A 27,109-nucleotide genomic window follows, 5' to 3' on the forward strand; every position below is an offset into this window, starting at 1 on the left:
AATGTGAGCCAAAATCATCACAATTAGAAGAACCAAAGACTTAAACTACTTCAGTCTGTGTGCATTGAACTTATTTAACACTCCTTTTGCCATAAATTGTAATAATCCAATGATATTTTTGTTTGTTCAAGGAGTCTGACAGCAGCCAGTGCTCCATACAGAGATCTGATCTCATCCAATCCTTCTGTGATTACGTGAAGAAACTGAGACTAAATCCAGAAGAACTGTGGCAACGTCTCCAAGATGCTTGAAGAAACCTTCCTGCAAAGCTACAGTACTGTTAAAAGTTTTAGTCACTTGTGTAAACATGCTGTAAAGTGAGGATGCTTTCAAAAATGATGTCATAAATATCTTTCCTTTATCAATTAACTTCAATTAACTAAATCAAATCAACACTTGGTGTGAGCAGCCTTTTTGTTTAAATCAGCTTTTGTCTGGTGCAATTGCACATAGTTTTCAGGCATCATTGCAGGAAGGTTTCTTCAAGCATCTTGGAGACGTTGTCACAGTTTTTCTGGATTTAGTCTGTCTCAGTTTGTTCTGTTTCTTCATGTAATCATAGACAGACTGGATGATGGTGAGATCAGATCTCTGTGTGGAGCACTGGCTGTTGTTCTTACAGAAATCTCACTGGATTATTACAATTAATGGTAAAAGGAGTGTTTGGAAATGTAAACTGATATGAAACAATACAGCAAAAGATAGAAATAACTAACTTAAAACCATTTTTTTTTTAAACACTAATGGCCTAAGACTTTTGCACAGTACTGAATATATATATATATACCAGTTTCCACAAAAAAAAAAAAAAAAAAATTGGCCACCAAATCAGCATATTACAATGATTTCTGAAGTATTATGTGACACTGAATGCTGGAGTAATCACTGCTGAAAATGCCATTTTTTTTTTTTTTAATTACTATTGTTTACCATATTGACTCGAATATAAGAAGACCCTGATTATAAGACGACCCCCCTTTTTCCAGATGTACCTTTTGGAAAATGCCTTTTTGAAAACCAAATCTTGTTTTACTTAGAAAAAATATATACATTTCTTCTTAAATTATTTTCATATTGCATATTTTCGTATTTTAAATAGACATGTGCCGGTATTCGGTAATGCGATGTATCACGGTAATGAATATGCATGCTATTGTTATCGTGGGCACTTCTAAATACCATGAATAATTATATATTACAAATTATTCTGAATTTGGAATGCATTTTAAGAATACTTTTCCCATCAACTGGTCAAAAGGCAAATCAGCTGTATGCTGCTTGAAAGACGCCGCCCTGATGTAAACAAGCACGCATGAGAAGCACATGGGGAACACGTGAGAGACGTGCTGAATGAAAGCACATTCACTCTCTGAAAGCAGATGGCGCTAAACTGCAGAAAATGCAACCTGGAAACTCCATAAATAAAGCAGCTGCGCTACTTTCTAAAATGTATTTAAATAGCCATTCAGATTTGTGGATTTGCTATGGTGTTCATCACAGCGCCAAATACTTAAATATTTAGACTTAACAGGCTATTAATTTTCAAACTTTTTAATCTGGACTACAACATGCCCTAGATATTGTTTGAAAGTGTTTTAATTCTTTATTGTTTGTTTACACTTTACATTAGGGCTTCAGTAGTTAACATTAGTTAATTCATTAGCTAACAAACTGCCAATGAAAAATTCTTCTGAACATTCATTAATCATAGGTATTCCAATATTTAAGAACACATTGTTAAAATCGAAAGTTGCAACTGTGTTATTTAATGAGCTAACATGAAGACTTGTATTTTTTAACAAAGATGAATAACTTCTGTAGCAAATGTAGCTATTGCTCATTGTGAATGTTAATGCATTAACTAAGGTTAACTAATGAGGTCTTATTGTAAAGTGGTGTCTATTGGTCTTTATAGTTCTTTTGCACTTTAATCTGTGTAAAACTTTTAACTTTATATATTTTTCTGTATTGTTTTATTGTATTTAAATGTTCAGTTATTTTTTTTATAAGAAAAAAGTTATTAAATCTGTTGTACTGTATTATGACCACTTTTTTGAAACAAAATTTCAATACCGTGATTATACCGTATACCCTGATAAAAGCATTAGCAATTAATTGCAACATGAAAATTTGATACCGGCATATCCCTAATGGTAAATACTGGTAAAATGTTCCAACAATCTCATTTAAAAATGTACACTTTTAGATGTACCATAAAAATAACAGGTAGCCCATCTGAATTATAGGCCTATAACATTTAGTCTATCCATCTCATAGTAGCCTACCAAAAAATTTTAACAGTAGAAGTGAAATCTTATTGTAGTCTTCAAATCTGTACTGGCTTATGTTTTAAAATCACTTACAGAGGAAGTTAGTTCCCATCACGCTAACATGACAGTCACAACTCATGCCGCTATAAGCTTTTATTTTTCTTTTGTTTTCACTCGCGGTCTTTACAACACACATTACATTACATATTTCATGGCACACTCGTTTCATGTGGTTGTATTACTTGACATATCAAAGTATAGACCCTGAATATAAGACGACTGTGTTTTTTCAGTTGTATTTCCAAAAAAATCAAAAGAAACATTGTCTTATATTCGGGTCAATACGGGAAATATGTTCGAATAGAAAACTTTTATTTTCAATCGTAAAATCTTTTAGAGGTTTATTCTATTTTTGATTACATACATTCAACCTAGAGATTTTAGCAGTCCGGTAGTGAAAAAAAAAAAAATAAATATATATATGATATATATATAAGCTGTTGTCTGATTGACTTTGGCATTTTCTGATGTATTCTGATGTATTTGGCATTTTCTGATTTCCATGGGTTCTAAACTATTTTATTCTTAATTGAACTGAATCTGTATGTACAGCTGATTTGGCGCTAACTTAAGTATTAAGGTAATACCATGTTTTTTTTCTTTTTTTTTTCTATGCTCATTCATCCCTTCTTCAGACATTTAATGTAGTGGCTGAAGCACACTTACCAACACTTTTTAACACCTGCATGTATTATCAAAACTCAGTTAATTTGTGCTGTTTTTGTATGTGTGTAGTTCAGCATGCCATCATGCATCATATCTATCTTCATACTTGGACTCGACAGTTTAATTGGTCCACAGTAAAGGTGGTGACAGACAGATCAGCACGCACATGTGGAAATGTGAATGCCTGTTGTGTGTGTGTGTGTATGTGTGTGTGCAATCATATCTGTAAATGTACAGTGAATATGTTTTTCATTTAAACCTGGAAACCAACCGGATGTCAAGAAATTTCAAACAGGTATGTAATAATGAAGAAATATCTCTAGGTCAATAATCAAATCAATAAATCTGTGATCATGTGACTCTGACAGATGGTCAGATGTTCTTCTTTCATTGAAGCCTAAGATGCTCTTTTCATCATCTCAGATCATACTGGAGATCGTTCACACGCTAGTGCAGGGCTCGAAATTATCTTTTTTACTTGGTAGCACTGGTGCTCCCAACTTCAAAAAATGTTTCTTTTGTTAGGTGCACCAGCAAAAATTTAGGAGCACTCACCAAAAATTTAGGAGCATCACAACTACAAATGATAAATTAACAGATTTTATCCTTACATTCTTAACTTTAATGCAGATTTTAGATTGGTTAATATTAGCTGTCAATCACTCAGTCACTGCTTTCTGTTAACTACCGCAAGATAAAAGAAGAAGAGAGAAAATGAAAAGAACACTGACAGATTTCTTTTGTAAACAACCTAAAGTTAAGCTCTTCCTTGGCGAGGGTTAGGATGGTGTATGTGGTGTTAGATTTTACATTCAGCTCTGCCAATTGCACGGAACAGCTGGCAGCTAGGGGTGGTGTTATGATGGTGTGTGTTTATATCTCTATTTTCTGGGATTTTATCAATAACAATAATTTGACTGTGTTACTGTGCTGATATCTTGAGTACTACAGTGGACAGCTGACTCCTATTTTTTTTTTTTAGATTCTTCATATTCTGTGTGGTGGTCAGTTCACAGCAGTGATAGAAATTGATCTTTTCCAATAAGTTTAAATAGATTTTTACCTTTTATGGTAATTTTTACCTTAAAGCCATTTTTATTCACAATCCAAAAGTGTGCATTAGTCAAATTCTTATATTTAATTGGTCAGTTATAACAAGACATTTGGCCTGTTATCAAGCAAATGAAAGTATCAATAAACAAAATTCATCTTTGCAATGCAGAGGAAACACAGAAGCTGCATCTGAAATGGTATTTACACACTGATTAATGCAGGACATGAATGCATTTAACCTGCAGATACACATGTATAAATAATATTTTTAGTGGTTCTCCGATCAGGATTTTTGAGTCCGATCACAGAAAGCAGTATCTGCCAATCCGATCACCGATACCGATCTTTTTAAAGCCTTCTTTTATCATGTAGAATTATTTATAGTGATGATCCAATCCAGATTTTTAGACATTTATTCAGGGCCTTAATTTCATTTTTGAAAATTAATTCCACTCTTTGGTGACTCTTGTGAGAGGATTTTTTATTTTTATTTTTTTCATTTGAGGGGTGGAGGTGGCCTTTTTTCAAAAATATATATTTATCTCATAAATGTTTGATCATGCACTGTATTTTTATTTTTACCATAGTTGGAGCTGTATTTGAGGTTCACACATACTCCATTTGGAGTGCGTATGTAGTCCATGAGTCTGCTCCTGATCCATGGCTGTTTCCACAAACACAACATTTATCCATTATTTTGATTTTAAATCCAAACATTGTTACTTAAAACGATTTCAACATTGTGATTCTTTTTTTTTACACAGTACAGTAATACAATCTTTCATCAATCATTCAGTGTTTTTTACCTTTGCATTTACTTTTAGATTTATATATTAAGTGGCTAAAGCAAAACATTTAAACTACTTTTCTTACGTTATCACAAACATTCTAAACTAAAACTTACCATTTACAGAAACAGTCATCTCCACTGCCTTTTTCTTTTGCATTTAAATGTTTATTACAAGCAATCCTGCGGTTCATAAATAACTTTAATTAAGAACTTTAATAACTTTAAAATGATTGCCTTGTTTATCTAAAATTGCTCTTTTCCTTTAAACCTAGCCAAAAAACCATAGCCTATGTGTTGGCTGTGAAACACAGTAGACTTTAATTATATGCATTTATGGTGTAATTACTACATTTTTGTGTCAATGGATGTTCATATTTACTGCAAACAATGCACTGTTACTTTAATTCAGCTCGTGCAGCACAGCAAAATAGACTTGGTGTGGAAACAATCTCTGCACCTCTCCTAAACGCACTGCCAGACCGCAACCGTGTTTGCAGTGTGAATGTTTCTATCCATTAACATGAGTGCGGAAAAATACGCACCACATACCACTGCAAACAGAGTCATGTGAATCTGGCATTATTATGTGTGTGCGCTGCAAGTGTGCATGAGCGCATGTTCTTCAGGAAAGTGCACAAGTGTTGAATGGTTTAAACACTGGCAAGAATAAAAAATAAAAAATGCAATTTATATACTTTAGTGATGATGCGACACTGCCTCGATAGTGCAAGTGACAATTCCTGTGTCGACTGTGCAGTATGCAGCTCACATATATATATGAGATATGAAGCCATTTGTATTTTGAGAGAGAAAGAGAGCGTGCGGTGATTCATTCAGGCTCTTTGTGAAATTATGTCTCACAGAAACATTTTCAAATTATTTTTTTTGTTAGTGACACTTGATGTGTGAATTGTGCATCTTGTAGATCATTTTTATTATTTCACCCGCACCGGACAGAGACTGAGACGGTGCCGCTGCATGTTAAGCCAAACCTCTCACGGCAGGCGTGTCATCGGCTTGAGATCGGCCTTATGAGATCGGCCTTTTTAGAGACCACCGATCAATCATCCCAAAGTTGAATAAATTGCAATTATCGGCCAATTTTAATATTGTAAACATAAAATGTTGACTACTGATATTTGAAATATTTGAAACTTTAAATGTGAAATTAAAACCACCAGAGGGTGGCAGCAAGTCACTGTTAATAAGTGAGTCATTGCGATTGACCCGATCGCAATGACTCACTTGCAATCGGGTCAATCGCGTACAGTTTTCGTTTTTAATTTCCGAAAACTGTACGCCTTCTATTTGGCTGGTGGATCAACATTCACCACATGATTGCTATCACCAGCACCATTATTTGTAACTTTAGGTGGTTCACAAAAGAAATCTGTCAGTGTTTCTTTTTATTAAATTTTCTCTCTTCTTCAGCCCTTTACATTCCCTGCGGTAGTTAGCTCGCTGTCACCTGACAGCGGAAAGCAGTGACTGGGTGATTGACAGCTAATATTAACCAATCTAAAATCTACAGTAAATTTAAGAATGTAAAGATGAAGTTTAATTGGTTATGTAGCCTAACGTTTCATAGAACGGCAGACAGGTCACCGTATCAATGCTCAGAAGGCACATACTCTGAACGTTTTTAGAGAGATGAAAACAGGTTGCACGACAACAATTATATGCACTCGCACAAATGCTCCCAAATATATTATTCGCACAGATTAAATTTCGGGAGCATATGCAACCAAAATGGTTGCAATTTCAAGCCTTGTAGTAGAGCTCATGCCACTCGATTGCTGTAGTTATTAAAGCATTTTACACACTCATGTTGATTTTTCAAATGTTACTATTTTTTATTCAAATTGTCATGCTGATAATTTGTTTTAAAATGAGAAAAAAATGCAAAATAGAACCATTTTAGTCTCAGTGGTCTCACTGTATATTTACACATAAGACTCATGCTATAAAGCAACGCTAAAGCATGTTTGGATTGAACTGAAACAAAGAAACCTTTTGGAGTGATGATTAGATTACAATAATTTAGATACATCCTTGGCCTGTTGTTACTGCTAGCAACCAAGCAAACAGTGAACGGCTGGCCATTATCCTCTCGGCTGTGGGTCTGAGTCAGCACAAATTATGCAAATATACTATTTCACTCGTCTCACATGGAATATTCATAAAGGATATATTTCCAAATCAAAGGAACCAGTCTCGCAGACCAGAACATGTTCTTTCTTTCTTTCTTTCTTTCTTTCTTTCTTTCTTTCTTTCTTTCTTTCTTTCTTTCTTTCTTTCTTTTGACCTTTCAACCTTTCATTTGTTCTTTTATTGTTTCGACATTTCAACCTTTCATTTGTTAATTCTTTCTTTTGACCTTTCAACCTTTCATTCAGGATATATTTGCAAACCAAAGGGACCAGACTAGCAGATTAGAGCATGTTCTTTCTTCCGTTCTTAGTTTTTTTCTTTTCTTTTGTTCCTACTTTATTTCTGCATTCATATATCAAACAGGTGTACTGTATATTGTGTCCTTATGGAAAGCGATGGAGCTGAAACCTGAGCTATATATTTCCTTTCTTCCCTCATCACCTCCAACCCCAGGCCTTTTGCGTACGTGTGCGTACTCATGTCTATAGGAACGTGAGAGATATTTTGTGTATGCAAACCCAGAGGTCTCATTTATCCACCTGCACATAAGATGTATCTGATATACTTTTATGTGTCTTGCTTGTATAAGGAAGTCTGGGAAAACATGAGTAGGCCACACATTTAGCTTCAGGCACACATTGAACATTCTCCTCAACAGTTGCAATGACAATGGCAGCGGCAACAGAGGAGTAAATGGCAAAAAAGAATAAATAATAAAAACTGAAAGCCTCCCATTGTGGGTTTGCAGGAAAGGACAGTGTCACAATGATGCATATTATTTTCATATTTCAGCCAGACTTTTTGTGAGCTCATTCAAGACCGAGTGTGCAAGTGTGTGTTGTTGAGTGTCTCACCTCAGTGTTTGTATGCATCTCATCTTGTTTGTGTTTTATGATGTTTGGTTTCCATGAATGATGCCATAGCAATGATTATAATCAAGGAAATGCTTTAGGATGGGAAGGACAGGCTGTTTCTCTGTTTTATACATACACACACAGTCTTTTTTGACACTATTGCCCTTTGAAATTTGCGTGCTACTTCTATTCTTGTTTTCACATTACCGCTTCATTTGCTCATCAGCGCCGAGTAATAAAATTAGCCAGACCATACATGTCAGTTCAGTTAATTAGGATAGGTTTTGTTTGTCTTTGCAATGATTAAAGCAACCCTTTTTGTATTTCCAAACGTTTGAGAAGTGATCCAGAATATTCCACATAGCTGCTTCCCAGTAGCCTGGTTCTTTCAGTACGATGGTGATTTAGAATGAGCTCTTTGAGCTTCTCGACTGATCGGGAATGCGGCCATGAGTCACGTCTCTGTTCTGTGTTCATTACTCTAATGCTCCCCAGCTTCACACTGCTGATCAAAACCTCACGTTCAATCGCAGAGCTGTTCAACAGAGGGGTGAGAAGCCCACTGGGTCTTCCGGCATGTTGAAAGAAGCGGAACCGGCACATTTTGTTGGCATGATGCTGTATCGTACTTGTTAATCGTTGCATAATTGGTTTTTTGTTAGAGGGTGTGTGATATTTCTTCTTTTGATCACAATGGCTGGCAAAATAAGGCTGGATGTGTTGGGAGAATAGACAAATGTTGACCACAGTGCGACAACACATAGGTTATCCAGATGTGTACCCGATTCACTGGTATTGATTTTATATATTACGTCCTTGTCTAATTTAATTAGGCAATGAAATTATGACTTTTCATTTAATCGTTCTTTATGTGACAAACACATGGCATTTGCTTACATTACCACTGCCAAGTTATTATCCTGCTCTGGTTCAAATTATAAATCTGGCATACTTATGCTTCATATCTGGTCAAATATGAGTCACAAGATTGTACTGATGGGGGATGGCAGCGAACAAACTATGCTACATGCAAATAGTAAAATGCAAATAGCATATGACTGGTAACACTTTATTTTAAGGACCAATTCTCACTAACTAGTTGCTTTTTAGCATGCATATTACTAGCATATTGACTGTTTATTAGTTCCTATGAAACATATGTTAATACCTTATTCTGCATGACCATATTTTAGGTCTAAAAATACTGGGCTGTTTCAGCCCATCTTTGGGTCAAATATGGACTAACCCAACTTTTGGGTAATAAATTTAATGTAAAAATTTAACTCAACAGCTGGTTGGACCCAAAAATGTCTCTTGCAGAAAGAAATTAACATGGTTTGTACAGTGAATTATTGTCTTGCAGCTGTTTCCTTTTCATTTAAATAATTATTTAATATAAATAATTATTTAAATGTATTGTTATTATTTATTGAATAAATTGGATTAACATTATCATTATTATTTTTAAATGCATATTTATGTTTGCAAAAACACAATTTCCCATCCTCTCCTGGGACCCCAACCTCAGCATCCAAAAACTTAATTACAAACAGTTGTCATATTTTCAAACATTTAAGCATAATACATTTATATCAGTAAGAAGTGTTTTCCATCAACTGTGATAATGCGTTATTATATTTCAGAAAAAATATACACCAGATTTTATAGTAGTTTTTTTAGTTTCCATTCGTAAAAAAAAAACTTAACTAGTGTTATGCATTTTTATGCTTATTAGATTATCATGTTGTTCCCGTAGAAATATGCTGCATTGAAAAATCTGTATGCTTCATGTGAGGAGATCAAAGTCATTGCTTATGTATAGTTTCAAATCACTTGCTTATGAGGTTCCATTTCAGCCTATGTAGGCCGTAGACACCAAATGACTCACTAGGTATTGGAACAAAGCCAGTGACACAGTACCATAAATGTCTATAACTAGCACAAAATCGTTATAGTGATTCACCGTTGCATGCAGTCACACAGATAAATGTACGGAAGCACACGCACACTCGGCCTCCCACTCAGTCACACGTTAATAGAAAGAGCAGGTCGGTTCCCTGGCTCACTCACGCACATGCTTGCAAGCACAGCCAGTTGCTCGCTGTTATCACGATTTTTTCAGCCTCCTACACTCACACACAGTCCTGTAGATGAGAGAACAGCAGAGTCGTCTTTAGTCTGGGATTTGCAGCCCATTATCACGACTCTCTCGTATCTCTTGGTACACACAGACACACACACACACACACATTCCGTAGGCAGCTGAATGTCTGTAGCCATTCTGAGGCTCTGCTCTAATTCTGATTGAGTAACAAGTGAGGTAATGAGCCAGACATCGCTAGTTCTGCAACTGTGTCTCTTTATGCCTTGCTTTGAGACAATAGTGCCAACATCTGCTGTGTTTACCCACAATGCATCAGAACCCTCTGTATCACGACAGTCTGCGCTAAAGCTTAACGTATGGATTTATGTTCTGATGAAATACTCTGTAATCTGCTCATTTCTGCGGTAATGAGCATCTGAAGCCTTCTGAATACCCATAAGCCTTGGTATTTACCTGTGTGGATGGTGGGAATGTATAAAGGAAATAACAGAGGCATCTGAAGATGAATATAATGTTCGTACTGCTTTCTCAGTGCCGTTAAATAAGTGATGAAGATTCTGGAACAGGTCTCTTGTGTCCTTACAAGATTGTAGCGTGTGTAATTTCACAGACAGTACTGGGTACAGTGCATTCCGAAGCCATCTGTGGCTGCGCCATATTTCAGCATGGCTGGATCGTCTCACAACAGAAGTGAGAACAGTACATTCTCACTCTTGCATCTCTGTGTTCAGCTGTGGCTCTGAGATTTGTTAAGGGATAATAAAGAGTCAAAAGAACTTCATCTTTCGTTTCCTTTGTGGGGTTTTTGAAGTCCTTTTTTTTACAGTATGAGCAAACACTTAAGCTCAAAAGAGGCGTATATCAGAAATGTCAAACTAAGAATGTTGATCTGGAAGCAGTTTTTGCCCCTTATACACTTACATTCCCCATACACCCCATAAACTGATCTGGCAATAGAGCTCTTTTAACATTATCCAAACAATAGAGTATATTCATTAGAAGAGCACAGCTGTGCCGTGTGTATTTGTTTTTCAGGATTTTGTTGTAAGTGAACGTCTGCTGAGATTTTAACCTGGTTTGTTTGTTTGTTTTTGTGTGTGTGTGTATGTATGTGTGTGGATTTTCTTCTATTTTCAATCTTTTTTTGGTATCTCGTTATGGTATTGGTGACATAATATCGGTTTCCTTCATCATCTTTTATGTCTTTTAAGTGGTCAAGACAAAAGGAATCTTTTTATTTTTATTGTGTATATCCATCCATACATATATAATGTATTAGATTTTTTTTTTTTTTAATGCTTGTAGGAAAGATTTTTAAGGATTTAAAAAAAAATAAAAAAGTCTTTTGAGTCTTTTGTGCTCACCAAGGCTGCAATTACACACAATATGAAAAATTTCAATTTAAAATAATTGTATTTTATTTTAATATATATATATATATATATATATATATATATATATATATATATATATATATATATATATATATATACATATATATATATATATATATATATATTTAAATCTAATTTAGCAAAAATATTGTTACAACAACATATCTGCTACTCTGTTTTCCAGCTGAAACTTCAGTAATACATTTCCTTGGGACATTTTATAGAAAACTGAATCAATTAAATGTTTTGCAGTTATGCAGTTATTCATTTATGCATGAACAACTTGTTCTCAGGCAAAATATAGAACTCTGAGTGCAGAATCAACTCAGCAGCCAGGTTGCGTTATGCTTTATAAAGAACAGCATTGAAGCACACATTGAATGACAATTCCATTTGAGACCATAGAAGTTTGAAGCACACATCAATTTAATTAGAAAAGAAATGAATTTCTTTCAAATAAATGAGTTTCCTAAGCATTTTCCATTTTCTGTTAACTGAAATACATTATTGTAAGATCACAAAATGCGATTCTATGGCTGTCCTACACCAGCAAGCACCAGAATATGTCCAAACGCAAACAAATTCAAAGTGTGTCCACAAACACTCGGGCCATTTCTGAGTTCAGCTACTGGAAACTAATTCATTGAAATTTATAAATCTTCATGCATTCTGATTTCTCACACATACATACAGATGGTGTGAATGAAATTCATGACTTCACCACAAGAACCCAAGAATCTGCAGCTGGGTATCTTCTTTAGGTCTAAATTTATTCAAACCCATGTATTTTACCAGCACAAACACAAACAATAGCACTCACACACTCTCTCTCTCGCTCTCGTTCTGTCTTACACAAACATGAGCCTGAAATAGGCATTGAAATGGGCACACGCAAACACAATGACAGACAATTACGCTCCCAGTGATATCACACTGATACATCAGCTATTGCCTCAGGTTCGATAAACCCCTTCGTGCCAGGGATTTAGTCAGCCTTGGTGTGTACTCTTCCGTTGCTATAGTGACCTTGTCTTTGTGAGATCCACAAAAGCCCATAATACTCTGCAGACCGTATATCTGCCCTATAGAAGTCTGTCTCTCATTTAGTCTCACACACTCCACACACACAGCACGTAATGCAACCCTCCTGCTCTGTGGCTGGGCCGCTCTCCTGCCATTGAACTTTTATTGAAAGAAAAAGAAAGACTTTTTATATTTGGAAAATCGACATGTGAAATGTTTCCACACAAACAATATTGTTCCATATAAAAAACTCAACGTAATAATTATTGTGCCATTGCTGCTTTCTGTGTATATCTCATTCCATGTCTCTTTTCCAGCACGAGGGCCCTTGACCTGCAGCTGTGCGTGGTCACGCGTGAGATGGAAAGCGTGAAGGCGGAGAAAAAAACAGCAATTACAGAGCTGGAAAATGAGCGCACTTGCCGCCTGCACCTTAGGTAAGGAAATGAGGGAACAATGGTGCAAGAGAGACAAAAGAACAAGCGCAGCAGATCTCATTGGGTCGTGAGTGCGTGTGTGGAGTGTCTGCAGTAGCCACCTCAGCCACGGCACGACAGGAAGAGCTCTGCAGATGGGAAACAACTGTGTGCGTGTGTGAGTACACTTGTGGGTGTTTGCAGGCACAAGTGTGAGAAAAAAAAATGGTGAAAAGGGAAGAAGAACTAAAAGAGAACATTGCGTACATTGATTTGAGCAGAATAGATTTCTGTGTAGCTGTATACTGGTATTAACTACATGAAAAAAAATACAAAATCTCAAAATCGTTTGATGTTTTTTCAGGAAAGCCTGACCATTGAATTTCTTCTATTAGTCAGATTACTTGACTAAAGCAGTAGTTTAAATCATACACTAGTCTAATTGCAAATCAAATTAATTGACTGACATTGCTCCCCTAGTCAGGTCAGGCTTTCAGAAGCAGGATTAACATGTTTTATTGGTATGGTAAAATAGTGTTCATAATACTAAACACATTTAAAAAATACACATAAAAGACAATTACTAAAAGCATTAAAGGTGACATATCATGTAAATCTGACCTTTACTCGTGTTTATGTGCTGTAATTGTGTCCCCGGTGCATCTACCAATTCAGAAAAGTGAAAAAGAACAACCCAAGTAAGCCACGGTAAGCCATTCTCTGCAAGCTTGTGAAAAAACAAGCTGTTCAGATCTGGCCCCTTAATCTGCAAGTGTCCACCTACGGTGACTCCACTGTGTTTTTGCAAGTGACAGCGGTGTACCAGTTCTAATGCCATGGCGAAAGTTCAAGCGAAGCATGCTAACTTTTCTGTCTTGGGCTGCACTGACGAGCACAGAACACTTCTTAGTGTCCCAGCCTCAGAGGAGACAAGAGTGCAGTGGATTTGTTGATTTATTTACTGTATTTTACTCAGCTGCCTCACAGATCTAATATAAACATGCAATTTCTTTCCCAGCTGTTTACCTACACATAACCAAATGTTTTTGTAACTCATGTGTTAAGCGCAATAAGATATGAAAGAGAACTTAGTTTAGTACTCACATGCCATGTGACAGACGCATTATGAAAAGCATAACTAATATGGTTTAAAATGCATGATTTCAGTTTAATAGACATGATAATCAAAACCAAATAGATGTTTTTCTTAGCAGAGTATCTGAGGAGGGAGCTGTAAAGGCACAGCCCTATTTTGGAAAAGGGGGCGGGGAGCAGCAGCTCATTTGCATTTAAAGAGACGTGCACAAAAACAGCTTGTTTCTGCTTCCACTCAAAATAGGATTTTCAAAACGATATAATAAATCATCTGTGGGGTATTTTGAGCTAAAACAGACACATTCTGGGGACACCTGAGATGTATATTACATATTGTAAAAAAGGAACATTATAGGTCTTCTTTTATAAAGAATATAATTTTAATAAACTTTGATAAACATTTAAAAGTATTAAACATACTGCTAGTAATAGTGTGTATTATACAGTAATATTATATACTTTTAATAAGTGACTAAATAAATAAACAAACTAACAAACGGAGTGAACAAGCTGCATGTGATCAAAACTACAGTAAAAAAGAGTAATATTGTGTAATATTATTACAATTTAAAATATCTGTTATATTTTAAAAATTTATTTATTCTTGTGATGGCAAAGCTAAATTTTCAGTATCCATTTTCAGCATAATGGATTTTCTATACATTTTTCCCATGCTATACACTTTTATTTTTTTTTTTAGGCTTGGTCCTCCTGCTGATATCTGTTGTTTGAAATGTAAACAGTTAATAATCAGATGCTGTGAGAGAAGCTGTCATGAACGACAGAAAGGAGAGAGGTCTCGGTTGACTGGCAAGTGATAATGCAGTCATGAGCTTTCTGACAGGCATTTTCATCTTCTCCAACCGTCTGTGTGAGTGGCACACATTAAGGCGTGATGGCATCATACTGCGAAGTGCTTCCAGGAAATGTGTGTGTCGGGGGACTGTATTTAAGTAAAGGAATGTGTGGCAAACATTTATTTGTGGTTATTGTTATTTTTGTATGTGTATTTGATTTTTTGTGTTATTGTTTGTGTGTATATTTTTGGTTTGGTTTTTTATTCTGGTATGAGTTGAAAATCCATTTCTAATTTTCTCTTTGTCCCAATTGACTATTTCAGCTGATGGCTGACACCTGTGCAGGTTTTTAAAATTTCTCAGCAATTATGACTGAGAGATTTCAAAAACTGATTTCAAAATTGCCAAAACAAAGGTACAATGTTTTTATTTTTTTCTCTCCCATGAAAATATGCTTTCTGGGCCTGGCTTCACACACAAGCACATAAAGACACGCAATGTCGCACCCTCATGACCACAAGGTCTTACCAGGCGATTCATTCGGTTTCAAAGATAATTATTGTATCATATATCATCACCTGTAGAATGAGGAGCTTTTTTAAAGTATTTTGAGCTAAAACTTCACAGAACCATTCTGGGAACACCTGAGACTTATATTACATATTGTCAAAAAAGGGGCATAATGTGTCTTCTTTAACGATGGTTGCCACCCATTATAAAACAGAAAAAAAGGGACGAAGACACACCCTGCATCCCAATGTGCATACTATGCATCCTAAATAGTATGTGTGTCCCAAAGCATAATATGTTGAAAAGTGTATGCCAAAAGTCCCCAGATGGCGTACTGTTTCCAGGAGATTTTCGAAGTGTGGATCTGTGCACATTCTAAAAGCTAATATTGTCAACAACCCATTGCGCTTCGGCAAAGGATTTGGTTCAGAACTAAAAACATGAATAAAAGGTGGTAAAAAAAGTACTAACATGTTGGATGTGCGTGACCGATGGTTAAGTAGAGAGGTTTAGATAAAGGGGTTTAAGTTACTAATAATCATCATTTAACCTGGTAAAATAAAATAATAATGTTATTAATGTTATATTTCATCTGCAACAACAATGTAAACTTTTGTAAACATGAGTTTGGCCATTAATTTTTAAATGCATCATTATGCAAAAAATAAAATAAATTGGGGAGCAGCAAAACTCATGTGAGAAGAGATGACAGGCAAAAGTGAGACACTCAATCCGCAGTTAGCTCATCAATGTGTTAATTCCATAAAAAAGACAGGGTTTTAGACCCCAATTAACATTTCCTTTCTTAAGTTATGTTTGCGAACTCTCTCTTTACAAACATATTTTGAGTGGATTCATTGGCCAAATAAGAGAAAACAAAGTAAATTTGACTGATAATATTTTTTAACGTTTCCTGTATATATAGTCAAAATATGTACTGAAATCTGATATTGTGACAGTCGTACACATTAACACTGCGAGTCGAATTTTGTATTGAAAATCATTACACATATTTTCATCAGAAAATAGAAAATGTAGTTGTGAAGAAGCCTTTCCCTGAAAGTCAGTAAAATAAGCGCTGAAGTACGCTCTCTTTGTTCTCTACTTCACAAAGATATGAAGTAGATTTCACATCTTTGAACTGCCTCAGTCATCAGAGCAAAGAAAAAATGAAATAGTGCGATTCTTAGATGTCTTCCCTCCTTAACCCCTCCAAGCCGTGATGTTAACGTCTCTTTAAAGTTCCCTTTTCATGTCTTGTGTGTGTGCATATTTATTTTCTGGAGTGAAGTGTGCGTGCTTCACATATGGGACATGTGCGTGTGTAGTGCGAGCTCACTGTAGCGTGAGGTCTAGCAGTCTGTTCGGTCAAAAGGTTTATAGCCTGATTATAGACTACGCCCCAGCGGTTCACAGAAAGAGATGGGGAAGGACAGCCAATGAGACAGGAAGCATAAACTGTTTGATCCATGAACACCCCTAGGCAAAGCGAAGAGCACCAGAATGCTGATAATGTTAATGATGATTATGATGATGATGATATGGGAGGTGATTTATAACAGTTATGAAGTCATAGATTTGAAACCGGACAGGCTAAGAATGCTGAGAAGCCGGGTGAAAGCAGGTTAACAGCTGGCCAGACGCACACATCAAAAAGAGACCATGTGCTGTCCAGACACACTTCAGAAACACTTCAAACACTGAGGGCGAAATGAGAAAGAAAAAGAGGAGAGGAGTGGGGAAAAAACACAGAAAGCATGAGGGGTCAGTCTGAATGGGGTCAGTCCAGTTTAACTGACACAGCCAGATGTACTTCCAGAAAACACACACAGCTGTAGGTAGTACTGGTCTGTCCGGTTTATTGGTGAGGGTTCTCGTCTGGTCTCTTTTGCTATCATTTTGTCTTCTTTTCCACTTGTTCTCCTCTTCTTTTGAGACCATGTTTAGTCTCATCTCATTTCACCTCTTGTCTTCACCTCCCATCTCCTCATCTCATCTCATCTCACCTCATCTAATCCATTCTCTTCTCCTCTCTGTCTTGTAGTCTAATCTCATCTCATTTTGTTTAATTTCCCCAACTCTTCATATACATCCAATTTCATCGCATCTTGTCTTTTCTTCTCTTATTTCATCTTGTTGTCTAGCCTTGTTTCCTTTCCTCTCCTTTTCATCTCTTCTCATCTCAACTCGTCTATTCTCTTGCCTTCTCAGCTTCTCCTCATTCTTTTTCTATCATCTTGTCTCCTTTCCTCTTGTTTCTTCTCCTCTTCTTTTGTGACCATGTTTAGTCTCAACTCATCTCATTTCACCTCGTGTCTTCACCTCCCATTTCCAGTTTCCTTGCATCATGTCTTTTCTTCTCTTTTCATCTTGTCTAGCCTAGTTTTCTCGCCTATCTTTTTGTCTCCTTTCCTCTCATTTAAACTCCCTTTCTCGGCTTTTCTTTTTCTGTTAATTTCTCATATTGTCTTTTCTCATCTCAGCTTGTCTCTTCTCAGCGTTTTCCTATCATCTTGTCTCCTTTCGTCTTGTTTCTTCTCCTCTTCTTTTGTGACCATGCTTAGTCTCGTCTCATTTCACCACGTCTTCACCTCCCATTTCCAATTTCCTTGCATACCATAGTTTTTCTTACATTTAATCTTTTCTCCTCCTATTTCATCTAGACAGCTTGTCTCCTCTCATCTCCTCTTCTCTTGTTTCATCTCCTAACTTATCTTGTTTCGTTTCCTATTTGTCTCTCATCTCATCTAATTCCAATTCCATCCCTTCCTGTCTTGTCTTTCTCATTTAGCCTTTTTACAGTAATTCTCTTTTCATCATTTAGTCTCCTCTCTTCTGACAATTGCCATTTTTCCTACCCAGTGTTGTTCCCTTGTTATGAAAAATTAATTCCCATGGTTCTCTCCCACTGTCTTTCTCTGCCTCTTTTACTGTCTTTCTGTCTCCATGTCTCACTCTAACACTGCCATGTTTACCCGTTACCATGACTTCTATACAAGTGGATGAGTGTGTGCTTGTGTATGTTTGTTTACGTGGTGACAGGCTGTGATGGGGGGATGGATACGCATGTGGTTGGTGTGTGATTGCTGTAGAGATTTCTTGCATGTGTGTGTGTGTGTGGATTTGGCGTCCTGTTTATCCACATAGAGACTTCTGGCAGCTCTTATCTGCCTCTGTCTCATGATGATGATGTAATGCTGGTGGGAATGGAAGGGGCGTGATGTAGGGCAGCAGTACAGCTGAACTGACACAGAACTTCAAATATATAAACCTCATTAAATCACCCGTCTAAACACTGACAGTGCTGACGCTCAGCCAGAAACTACGAGAGACACTGACTGTCCCATAGAATATTGACGGAGTTCTAAATGAGGGTCCAGCAGGAGCATGTTCATCTAATCCTGTCCATCTCAACACTAGAGTATACTGTATAAACAGCTGCTTACCAAATGTGTTTACCTTAAACCTCCTCAAGGATTATATGAAAATGTGAACTCATAACAAATGAGACACAGCTTAAAATGAACAGGAGTAAAAAATATCCCACCCACACATAAAGTGTAACATTTATTTATCTAGGCTTATGTCTGTGTGCCTGAATATTTAGAGATTTGTGTTCAGGGACTTGACATTCAATTTTCATGGTTCAAAACCAAGATATCCAAAAAGTCAGTGATTTAGTGTTGATTAAACAGTGATTTCACCTTTTTTTTTTTAAATCATTGCTGATTATTCTTATTCATTCCTGTATTAAAGACAAATCACAACTGACTTGTTTCTCGTGGATAAAATTAAGATTGTACATTGAATGAATTTCAATTTCAATTCACCTCATCTTGTCTCTTCACTTTGTTTCTCTACTTTTTTTCTTTCCTTTTTTTCTTTTCTTTTCTTCATCTCATCTCGTTTCTTCAAACGGAACTCAATAATTTAATGTCTTCTCATGTTTTCTCTTTTTCTTGCCTCATCTAGTCTGTTCTCATCAAAATGAACCAACATGTTATGTAATCTCTTAACTACTCTTGTTGTCTCATCTCGTCTTGTAACTTCTTTTTAAAAAAACTCAAACATTTCTCAAAGATTTCATGTCTCTTCTTCTCATCTCGTCTCTTCTCTTTAAAATCAAATGAAGCATTTATTGTAGTAATTTTTTTCCTCATCTTTTATTCTTGAATCTCATCTAGTCTCTTCTGTTCAAATATTTCTCAGATGTTTCATCTCTGTTCTTCTCTCATCTTTCATGTCTCTCTTCTTTCTCATCTTTCAACTTGAACGTTTAATGTAGTGTCTTCTCTTCTTATTTCTGTTTTCTTTTCATCTCTTTTCCTCTTTAAAAAAAAAAATCAAACAAACATTTCATGTAGTGATCTTTTCTCTTTCCTTCTCATCTCGTCTCATCTCATTTTTTCTCTCATAATTGGCATTTTCTTGAGAAAGTACTGTCTCCTTGCAGTAAAGCAGTGTAGTATTCTTCAGTTCTAAATCAGAATCTTTGAATAATTCGTTTTGTGTCTGTGTGTGCATCAGATCAAGGTTTGTGCAGCAGCAGTGGCTTCTCAGGGAGGCTTTGGCACTGTTGCATTCGTCTCAAGCGGAGATGACGACTGTTAAGAACCAGTTTACTCACTTCCTGGAGACCTGGGAGAACAGCAAAGCACTGATACAGCAGAGTTGCATCAGTGCTGATGCAGGTAATTACACACACGCACATACATATGCACACAAAACCACTGCTTTTGTCCTGTGAATTCTGTCTTGCTTCAGAAAACATTTGCTCCTATCTGATTTGTACATCTGTTACAGCTTATAGTACATGTGTGTATGTGCATGTGTATTACACACGTGTTCAGGCAGAATCTGAGCCTCGTGCACAGAGCTCACTGCTACACACTGAGGATGACAATCATAATATATCTTGTCATGGTCTAAAATTAAAATAGGAACACATTCTCCCTCGGCCTCTGTGGGTGCGTGTCGGTGACTATGAGATGTAGGGCACACTGTACCCATTGTGCTGAGATAATTGCAGTATAATGATAATAGAGGATGTGAGACATATACTATAAGTGCTGGAAGAGAGGAAAATGTCAGTGGATGGCAGGGCTGATATATACCCCATCGTCATGTGTGTGGTGTTGGTAGTCTTGTGGGTTAAGTATCTTAAATTCACGAGGATTCTAAAACCCTTTATAGGAAAAAAAAGAAAAAAAAAGGCCTTTATACTTTTATTTATAAAAATATATATTAATATATCCCAACCTTTTAAATGCTAGTGTGCATTGTCGAAACATCCCATCAAACTGATTCTGAACTTAATAATGAGTTTCTTTCTTCACATGTACAAATAACTAAATGTGTGTTTGAAGTTAAATGTCAGAGACAGGAGAAGGGTTAGGCTTAAGGTTAGGGTAAGGCATATTCTGATTTCTGTCATTCTCAAACTGTGGAGGTACATATAATAAAATTAAATATAAATAAAAATTACATTTTTAGTTTTCCATGTATGCTGTATTATTTATTCTTTAAATACAATTTCAACAAAGCTTAATTTAGCATTCAAGATCTTATACTAATGTTTACATTCTTCTGCATTATGGGATGCAAATAAGAAAAGTATTTTTTTTTTCAGACTGTCAGCTGGTGCATCCAACAATAAAAGAAGAAATAAAAAAGCCATATTGCCAATAAAAAGTATAATTCTGTACATTTTTCATGAAATATTTCAAAATGGCTTGTTTTTACACTGAAGTCAGCGCTCGGTTTTGAGCATTATGTACTATGTCAGTAATGTAACCAGAGCAGTTTCAATCACTCTTACACAGATGGAAGAAGTTTTGCATTAAATGTAGTTTTGTATTATTTATTATTATTATTATTATTATTTTAAACTTTTCATCATTCTAAGCGGCTGACTTTGCAGATTTGGGGTGTTGAGGTACACAGCCACTTCAGCGTGTCACACAAAAATGTGTTGTCTGTGTGGATGTACAGTATGATGCATAACTACACTGGCCGTTTTAGTGTAGATGGCTTTGTTGATTATAATATAAGCAATATAGTTTTAAATCTTTGGTTTGTGTCATTATAACCAGACTAATATGTTGTTCTGAAAAATACTTATCTTCAAACACAAAATGGGACACTACAATGCACATTTGCTACATGCTTAAATTTCTTCATTTGAATGAAAAAAAAAAATACTGCAAAATTATCGTGGTTACTGCAATTAGAATAAATAACCACTGTCAGACTATTAATTAATATGTGCAGGTCTATGTACAACTACATTTACCATTGCTTGGTGAAATTTTGCAAACAAAATCCAGTCATTGTAACACAAATCCATGGGATCTGGAATTTTGCGTGAGGGTGAAAAAGATCCCCATGCAGATTTTGCTCACGTTCAATTTGATCATGCAAAGTCATTGCATTAACTAAGGCAAAGCTGCTTGGTTTGAAAGTGAATTCTGTATGAGCTGTACTTCATGCATCACTAGACCTTTTTGCCTGTGAAATTTCACCAAAATGTAATATGGCCACACCTTAAGAGAAAGAACAGAGTGTTGCAGTGTGTGCAAGTATCCGAATTTTTCAGTTTTTTACACACCGGCTCTGTTGTGACTTGCATGTTTGTGCATATGTGTTTAGAGAGGTTTTGCATGTTTAAAGGCGTTTGTTCGGTTCATACATCGACATGCAAATCACTTCATGCACCGATACTAACACATGCATACTTGTTGTGTGTCGCTCAACATAGTTTTGCAGATGATTTGGGTGCCGTAGGGGGAGTTAACCTCCCGCTCACCCCTGGGGTGTGTGCCTCCTCACCACAAACGTTTGGAACCGCCTTCCTTCTGCCTTTTGCACGTTCCATAAAGCTACCAAATTCCAGCAAGTGTGTGCGTGTGTGTGTCATTGAGAGGTGAATGAGTACAAAAGGCTAGAATCCTTTGAACCAACGGACAGGTATTTTGTTTATAAGGAGTGTTTAGGCTTTGCTTTTCCTGCCTCCCCTACCTGTCTTTCAGCATACATGTGTAACGCATACATATTTTTGTATATATGCTGTCCACTTAAGTCGGTTTGACAGAACGCGCTCTTGAGGCTGTTTGTGCATGTAGGTTCTGCTTGTTTATGTGCAGAAATGTATGTGTGTGCGTGGGTAAGGGCCAAACCGATATGGGTGTGGGTGCAACAATTATGCACTGCTACCTGTCTGTCTGCTTTCCACGGTTATTATGAGACATGAGGGGGAGATGAGATGAGAGCAGAAAGGTATAAAAAGTGAGAGAAACAGAGGAAGACAGTCTGAAAAAAGATGAATAGATCTGTATATGTTGTTGTCCACTGCTGCAAGCTTCATGCTAATCATTAGCTCATACTAAGAGTAAATTAGATTTTGGTAAAGTTGTTGGGGATGTTATAAAAATATAATATTCAGAGGAAGCAGTTGAAGCTGTAATCACATTTAAGCAACATATGGGTCGATGGCATTACGTTATTATTATTTTTTTTTTGGTCTGATTTATTGATTTATTAAAAAATACATTAAAAGTGCCATTCATAGATACTACAACTTGAATACATCGCTGCAATGATGAGCATGTTTTTACTTCTTTTTTTTTTAACAAAAACAAATTCAAATTCATTTTGATGTCAAGAAATAGTAAAAGTATTGTATTTAACACTAACTAGTATCATTAACTGGTCAGGGATCACTATCATCCTTAATGGCACGATACGTTGCCAAACGGCACTCTTGACCAAGAAGAACATAAAATGTCGAAGTGAATATGCTTAAATGAATTTGGAGAGACCTGTGCAGTTTTAGAAGGATGTTTTATGGTGTATTAAGACCAAACTTGAACTTTTTGGACCAATGAATCAGTGGTATGTTTGCAAAAAGGCAAAGCTTATGAGCTGAAGAGCACCATCTCCATGGTCAAACATGGAGGTGGACCAGTCTTGTTATGGGGATGCTAAGTCGAAATCTTGACTGTATGAAGGATAGCATGGATTCTTTAAAGTATCAGGCAATTTTTGGGATGATAGATTGGGAAATAGTATATATACATATATAAGATTGGGATGATAATATACATATACATACACATACGTATGTGTCAGACTTAACAAGATTAACTTGTGCACATACTACACTGACATTGAATCTTCAGATTGGTGCTCGATCAATGACCAAATCTTAAACTTTTACATTTGATCTCCCTTTCAGTCTTACGTATTTGGTTACAGTTTGGTGCCAGATAGCAACCCAAGGAACTCTTACTTAAATTTACCAAGGTAAATAATACTTTCATTTTCAAAACTGTACAAGCAGTATTTGGTAGTCTTTGGTATGGATGTGTCCCTGCTGGTCATACGGCCCGGGAAAACCAAAAGCAAGTTCAGACACTTACACAGGGCAGGGCTTTATATTGCACCCCCTACACACACACACACACACACATTATGCAGTAGTATGTTAACGAGTTTTATCCAAAGCATTCATTGAACCCTAACCCACGCTGGGTCAGCACTAGCAGCTGCTGTTCAGGTGCTTAGTCATCTGAGAGAGACAGGTAGGGTTTGAATGTGTTTGAATGTGTGTTTATGTGCATGAGACAGCAGGTCTGGGACCAAATGCAACAGAGCTGATGGTAACCGCCCTATGACCCGAAGTACATCAGTCAGCAGGCAGAGGCTCAACCTCTCTCTGTTTTTCTCTCTCTCTCTGTGTTCTGCTCTGTTTATGTTCAAGCACTTCATTGGTCTGCATTGTTGATGTGAATTACTGCACCCGCTGCTGTTGTTAAAAGTTCTCTGGTATTTTCTCACCCATCAGAGAATTTACTTTGTTGTTATATTTGTTATGCCATGCACAATCTCTTGTGTGAGATTTTTCAGAGTTACGCATTTTACCTTCTTGGGTGATTGATTTCTTATGTGTTTCAGTCTTGAGTCACTTTATGTGGATGGATCTTTAAGGATTCACAATATCCTCATAAAAACAGTATTTAAAATGATGGTATGATAATGTATCTGAGGTAAATCAGATCAAATCACACTTTTATCTGTGATACAGTGGCCGCAAAATGTATTAGGGCACTTCACCCTTAATATATTGATTGCATTCGTCTTTCCTGTTGGAAAGTTCTGTGATCGTCAAGCTTCAGTTTATCAGGCATCACAAAATATATATCCAAACATATACAGTATATCAAACTTTTTAAACAAATATACCATACAATACATTTTCTTGGATTTACTGTTAAAAAGTTTCCACTGTTCATAACAATTGTGCTGATTAATATTTTTGTTATAACAGTGATCTATTTGGTAACACTTTGTTTTGATAGTCCACTTTAGACATTCTACTAAAAGTAAGTAACTTTGCAACTACGTCAACTAGCAGTCATTAGAATATTAGTAGACCGCCTGCTTAATATCTTCTAACACTGTTTTATGATGGGTCCACAACATACAACATACTGACTATAAGCAACTTTGCAAGTATATGTCAGCTGCTATATGATGCTGCTAAAAAGAACATTATTTTGTGTATTTGGTGTAATGAAATGTGTTTATGTGGTTTAAGGTTAAAAAAACATTATTTTCCACATACTGTACATAATTGTTTCTCCTCTATGCCCCGCCTTTCTGAAACGCATCCATTTTTACAAAGCTTATCGGTCTGAAAAGCGAGGTGTGCTGTGATTGGCCAGCTATCCAGTGCATTGTGATTGGCTGAATACTTCAAGCGTGTGACATGTTACACCCCCTTTACATATTGTGATGCCCCGTCCGGCCGGAGCGACAAGACATAAACATTAAAACCCATTATAAATGATATAAACATGATTTCTAGTCACGTGTTCCTTTGGAAGGCCAAACAAAGTAGTTTCGCTTTCTCAGTGAAACAGAAAGCCGGAGGCCTAGAGTGAGCTGCGGCCTAGAGAGAGAGGAGGCCGGCATGAGTGAGCAGAGGCGGGCGGACTTGAGAACGGCGCGGTCGGCGGATTCTACGAAGGACCATCTGGCGGGCTTGCGACAACCACATGTGACAGCGATCCACAGTGCAAAGTTGATGTATTTCCTCAGCGACCAGCGTGGATCAGCTCCAGGCATGACAAAGCGGATATCGTCCTCTTTTGGAAGGCCAAACAAAGTAGTTTTGCTTTCACAACGAAACACACAGCGTCTATATGACATAGCGGCGGCGGCAACAACAATACTACAACGAGAATAAAAAGTACCCCTTCTTTCTTTGTGTGAACATCTGGGCAGCGTTATGCAAATCTACCCACATAGTGACGTAGATATGTGGGGGCGTGTTAGAACGAGCCGTTTTAGGTGGGGTTGGTTTGTTGTTTGCTTTTATAAAGAATATCTCTTTGGATTTGAGACTTTAGTCTTTGCAACTTTACAGATCTTCTTTATGCACCAAGAGCTTGTAACACTCCACAGAGAAAGGAAAAACTGAAATCGCATCATATGACCCCTTTAAAGGAGCAACATTTATTTTAAATAAAACATATTTTGTAACATAGTAAATACATTTACTCTCAAAAAATATTTTTGATATTTGTGGCCTATGTATCGACACTTTATAATTAAAGTACTACAAATAATAGTAATGTTTTTAACTGTGGCTTCTATACATTTTAGCCCACTGTGTTTATGTACTTAAGCTCTGCCCCAAATAGTCTGAAACTAGCCTACCAGCATCCATGCAAATGCCTGTTTACTGTGTCATTATACAGTCTGCTTTAGAGGGTGGGAACCATGCTGACTGGATTACCCTGCACCTCAGTGAACTCATTGTCTTTCCAGCAGGTCAAATTATTTTACACTTGGGCATCTTGTTTTTATCATTATTAACTTTTCTCAAGAATTTGTTTTGCATTTTGAATTATTCTCTGAAATACTGCAGTGCACATTAAAACATGTGGTTGACATCAGTGCACAACACTGCCACCACAAACAAACTATAAAAAACACACACACAGACACACAACAAGCAAAAAATGCAGATTCCTCTCTCTCTGACCACTTTCACAAATGTATTCTTTTTTAGAGTGTGCTCGTCTGAAGCAGCAAGTGGTCAGCTTACAGGTGGAGCTGAAGAGGCTGCAGGTGGAGGTGCCAAACATGAAGTCATGTCTTGATGCAGCAGAAGAACAGATCCTGCAGTTGGAAAACCAGGTCCAGACCCAGAAACTACTGCAGAACCAAAACCAAGAAGCCCAGATTCTCATACAGGGTGTGTATACAGTTTAAAGGTGAAGTGTGTAATTTTTTTCCATTAGCAGCACCAAGCAGAATTACAATAGTAATAAAAATAATATTTTTTCCTCTTTTTCATGTTTGTGTCATCCATGGACATCAATGTACATCTGGTGTGTGTACGTGTCTATGCTGGACAGGTGTTTTAGAGTTGCAGGCTCACACCTCGTCTGTATCCAGACATGCCAGTGATGTGTTTCACTTGCTTTTTCAGTTCTTGTCAGTGTGTGTTTGTGTGGTGTTGAGTGTTTGTGTATTGTGATGTTTGTGTTTGGCAGGTGTTTAGGGGTAAGAGTCTCAACCCCTGCCTATTTCTTTATGGAGCCTCTGAAACTCTCAGTGGTGCAGTTAACACTTGTGAAATGTTACCCTTGTCAGCAAACTAACAACCCCTTTTCCACTGTGAGCGGCCTATGCTCAGATTTGAAAAGATTTGCTATTGTTGAAAAGTTTGGGGTCTGTGTCTTTCTGTCTATCTATCTATCTATCTATCTATCTATCTATCTATCTATCTATCTATCTATCTATCTATCTATCTATCTATTGTGGCATAAACAGTAATAACAGTAAAATTGTAAAAATACTAATACTGTGAGGTATTATTACAATTTAAAAGAACTGTTTAGTTCTATTCTAATGTATT

The 27,109-nt window shown here is 36.6% G+C and overlaps 1 protein-coding gene across 2 annotated transcripts in view; it reads left to right on the forward strand.

Moving 5' to 3' along the window:
- Positions 1-27,109, forward strand: part of lekr1 (leucine, glutamate and lysine rich 1) — a 104,956-nt gene that overhangs the window by 17,875 nt on the left and 59,972 nt on the right. For both annotated transcript variants that reach the window (XM_042743821.1, XM_042743820.1), the window contains exons 4-6: positions 12,683-12,802; positions 19,711-19,874; positions 26,258-26,443. In XM_042743821.1, the coding sequence (XP_042599755.1) occupies positions 12,683-12,802; positions 19,711-19,874; positions 26,258-26,443 (470 nt within the window). The remainder of the gene's footprint in view (positions 1-12,682; positions 12,803-19,710; positions 19,875-26,257; positions 26,444-27,109) is intronic.

The sequence above is a fragment of the Cyprinus carpio genome, chromosome B18 (assembly GCF_018340385.1).
Source record: "Cyprinus carpio isolate SPL01 chromosome B18, ASM1834038v1, whole genome shotgun sequence".
NCBI classification, from domain to species: domain Eukaryota; kingdom Metazoa; phylum Chordata; class Actinopteri; order Cypriniformes; family Cyprinidae; genus Cyprinus; species Cyprinus carpio.